Source organism: Hemicordylus capensis, chromosome 6 (genome assembly GCF_027244095.1).
Source record: "Hemicordylus capensis ecotype Gifberg chromosome 6, rHemCap1.1.pri, whole genome shotgun sequence".
NCBI lineage: Eukaryota > Metazoa > Chordata > Lepidosauria > Squamata > Cordylidae > Hemicordylus > Hemicordylus capensis.
Window position 1 is genome coordinate 170,168,694 of NC_069662.1, and position 3,781 is coordinate 170,172,474.

Genomic DNA, 3,781 nt, shown 5'->3' on the forward strand with positions numbered 1-3,781 from the left:
TGTAAGGGCTGTGGTAGTAGACCCAGCCATATATAAGGAAAGTCTACTTCAAGCAAGCGATAAAGAGTTAATATCACGGGGCTGGTGGGATCTGAAATCCCTCCACGCATAGCATCACACAGGTAGGACAAGTAAGAGTTCTTCCACACACACACACACACACGGCCTGGGGGAGCTGCGCATGAGCACCTGTCATGTCCCCACAGAACCTCCCCATGCACACAGTTGGTTAGTATGTCAGTCACTGGTGTTAGGCAAAAGCGAAATGAAGGTGTATAGCAAGACACAGCGGGACACAGAGGGGCTCTTTATGTTCTTTATTTAAGCCATCTTGCAATAATCGTCCTTCTCTTCTGTTTGTCCAGAGTGAAAGGGGCTTTTGGTTCATCCTGCTTATAAAGGTCCTCCTCTTCTGGCAGCAGAGGCTCCTTGTTGGCGATCTTCTGGATGATCTCAGCCACTTTCCTCACTTCCTTCAGAGACCAGATTCTTTCCAGATATCCAGGCTTCCTTTCCTGCTGTTCTGATAGGATGAGGAGGTCGATGTAGTCTGGGGTGGAGAGAGGGTTGGGCTTCAGCGCAATTTCCCGCAGGCGCTGGAGGCTTTCGGATGATCTCCTGAGAAGGTCCAGCAAGACATTTTTCACCGCTCGGTATTCTTTGTGGAGATTTTCAAGCACCTTCTCTGTGGTCATCACCTCTCCAGAGGCACGCTCATACTTTTGCTTCAGCTCCTCATAGGTCCTTTTCTCTTTGATGGTTTTATAGTCATACCTGTATGTCTCGATGAGGTGAGCACTCAGTGCACACTGGCCAGGGCAAACCCTGCATGTTCCTTTCAGCAAACGCATAGCTGAACAGAAGCGCCTGAGGGCATCATTCGCAATTGTGCAGGGATAGTGACATGTGTAGGAACAAAGGCCACAGTTAGTTGCATGCTTCCTGGTGCCGGCAATGTCCATCTTCACCTGCACAGTTTTCTCGACCTCGTACTCAAAGTTTCGGTTGGCCGCCATGTCATCCTTGTGCTGATCCAGGGCTTGCTGTGTCTTCCTCAGCTCTTCCAGCTTGACCAGGCCGGCGTTGATTTGGGGCTGTAGTCCTTCCACGGCAGTTTCAAGCTCTTGCCGTTCCCGGAGAACTTCCTTTGTCAAAGTCAAACTTTTCATTTCGAGTGCATATAACGAATCAAAAAAGATCTTCATGCTCCCTGAGCCCAGATTCCAAAACATTTGGGCAAACAAGGTGCCATTTCCTTTTTTATCTCCAGTATTCTTGGCAAAAAGTACAGAATTATTGAACTGAAAATGAATAGGGGTGCCCTCAGCATCTTTCGCACATGGCACATCAGCCACTTTTATGGCTTCTAGAACGGGGGGTGTTTGCCCATCTGCAAATGTGACCAGGACTTGGATATTGTCCTTGATATCTTTCCCAAAAATGGAGAGCACTGAATCAAACACATATTTCTGGGCATGAGTTAAACGAGCTAAGGGGGCCTGGACCACAAAGCAGACGGCATCAATGTGGTCAATGCATCCTGGGGTGGAGAAGAACTCCCTGATTTGTTGGGTAATCAGCTTGTCACGTTCGATGCCTCTGGTGTCTCCAAAGCCTGGGGTGTCAATGATAGTGAGGGAATAGGGGACATGGAAACCTTTGCGATGATTCACCACATAGGCGGTCACTTCTTGTGTCTGGCTTTCTGCTTGGCTTCTGTTTGTAATTTCATGAATCAGTTTGTATCGGAAGTTGTCTCCCCACTGGACCCCCAGGATATAATTGATCATCCCATTAATGAGGGTGGTTTTCCCTGACCCCGTTGCTCCCATCAGCATGATCACCTTGTGGAAGACCTGCAAGTTCTCTTTTCCTAGCTGGTACTTTCGGGAAGGCAGGGAGGCTTCGGACCCTCCCTTCTTCAGTGGAAGAGCAAAGATTGCAGGATGCCCTTTCTCCACCAGGGTGCTTTTGGGGAGATATTTATGGGCTAGTCTGTTTCCATCTTCTTCATCACCTGGTGGTGAAATCTCCATCTTCTCACCAAGAAACGTTCTGTCAGAGAGAAATCTATGCATCAGAAACAAACCAAGAAAGAGAAAGAAAAACTGAAGAGAGTGGAACTTTTCAAGGGCAGAATAATAATTTTTAAAAATGAAACTGGCCCAGGTAATCAGGAACATCTGGGACATATGGGAGTGAATTAAGTTGTGCCCTCAAACTATGCCCTATCTAGGTTGGATGGCGAAAAGGAGGTCTTCCTCATTATGTCCTCTGGGCTTTATCCCTGACCTCCTGACATAAGAACAGCCCTGCTGGATCAGACCCAAGGATGCCTATCTAGTCCAGCATCCTATCTAGCCCACCAGATGCCTCTGAGAAGCCACAGGCAAGAGGTGGATGAGGGCATGCCTTCTCTCCTGCGTTTGCTCCCCTGCAACTGGTCTTGAGAGGCATCTTGCCTCAGAGACAAGAAGCCTTCCTCTCTTGTGGAATCTAGAGCGCCAGCTTTACTCTGCATCCCACCCCTTCTCTCATCCACCTACAGGCACCCAGCCAGAGCTCATCCCCTCACTCCAGCCAGTTGCGGATAGCTCCCATCCCTCTCATTCCTAATTTGGAGGGTCAATGCTTGGCTCTCTAGGCTCTTGAGATCCTTCACTGGTCTTCCACCCAACCATCATAGGTGCACACTGCTTCTTCTTGGCTACACCCTACAGTGATCCTCTCAGGCTGAAATCCAAAGATCTCTACTCCATCCTCAATGTATTGCTTCCAGTTGCCCCATGGAATGTGCAATCCTGAGTTCAGTCATGGGGAAACCAGCCACCACTGGGGAGGGGGGCAGGCCCTGCATGGCAGCACATAACACACCCATTGGGTTGTCCAGATAGACCGCCACAGGCAACCCCACTGCATATGCCAGCATTGTAGGACAGCCCTCCTGGCCACTGCTTGCCTGCAGAAACACAACACTGGTCATGGCCGCTTGAAATAAAGGCTTGCAGGGCCACTTCTCGGCCAGAGAAAGGAAAAACATAGCACCCTTTCCTCTTGCACAGCATAGAGGCAGACCTTTTGGTGTGAGGCGGAGAGTGACTTCAGATCATGGGGATTCCCTGAAATGCCTCCCCTCTGATATGCCTTTTGCTCTTCCTCAGGCTCAGTTCCCTTCCTCGGCTGCTCTTTTTGTCTTACTTGGCTTCCTGAGTGGAGGGCTGGCCTTGGACATCCCAATTGCCGGTGGTGCAGAAGGAATGGCTACCACGGGGCAGAAGATCTGGGGTGCCATTAAGGAGGGCAGAAGGAGAGAGAGAGAGATTTGTGCTGTGCCATGGTCTCCTGGGCAATGAAGGAACTTGAGCTGCCCCCTGTTAGGCACCTGCAGCTGGTGACTTCACAAAGGCTGCCTTCCGCCAGCAGGGAGCAGCTGACTGCCGCATTGGAACCCACAGCAAGATGGTGCCTGTGGCCGGGGCTGGGGCCATTTTGGCCTTTCCTTTGTTATGGCTCTGCTTCCACCAACTTCCCAGGCCTCCCCACCCAAAAACTGCTGACCACAGCTTGATGTTTTCATGGGGAAGCTGTTGAAGGAGAAGCAGTGGAAAGCACTTCAGTATGCTTCTCTGGATCACACCAGAGGGAAGAACCAGACAACCATCATTGGTGAGGATGTTACAGAGCCCTTTGTAATCGCTGGCACCATCAGCCAGCTTGAATCTGGTTTCACTGTCATGGAAATTCTAGTTTGGTGAGGATGCTGAGTGTTTGCTGACAGAGA

The 3,781-nt window shown here is 50.1% G+C and overlaps 1 protein-coding gene across 2 annotated transcripts; it reads right to left on the minus strand.

The window, feature by feature from the left end:
* Positions 1–302: 302 nt before the first annotated feature.
* On the minus strand, positions 303–3,199 carry LOC128329011 (uncharacterized). 2 transcript variants are annotated; one of them, XM_053259371.1, is made up of 2 exons: positions 3,076–3,199; positions 303–2,055 (listed from the first exon to the last, which is right to left on the minus strand). In XM_053259371.1, the coding sequence occupies exon 2, from the start codon at positions 2,034–2,036 to the stop codon at positions 318–320; it is 1,719 nt and encodes a 572-aa protein (XP_053115346.1). In that variant the 5' UTR covers positions 2,037–2,055; positions 3,076–3,199; the 3' UTR covers positions 303–317. The 2 variants fall into 2 exon arrangements, with proteins under 2 accessions (XP_053115346.1, XP_053115347.1); XM_053259372.1 differs by having other exon boundaries at positions 303–2,070; positions 3,076–3,183.
* Positions 3,200–3,781: the final 582 nt, after the last annotated feature.

Coding starts and splice junctions, on each gene's coding strand:
- LOC128329011 (XM_053259371.1), bottom strand. CDS start 2,036: ATGGAGATTTCACCACCAGGTGATGAAGAAGATGGAAACAGACTAGCC.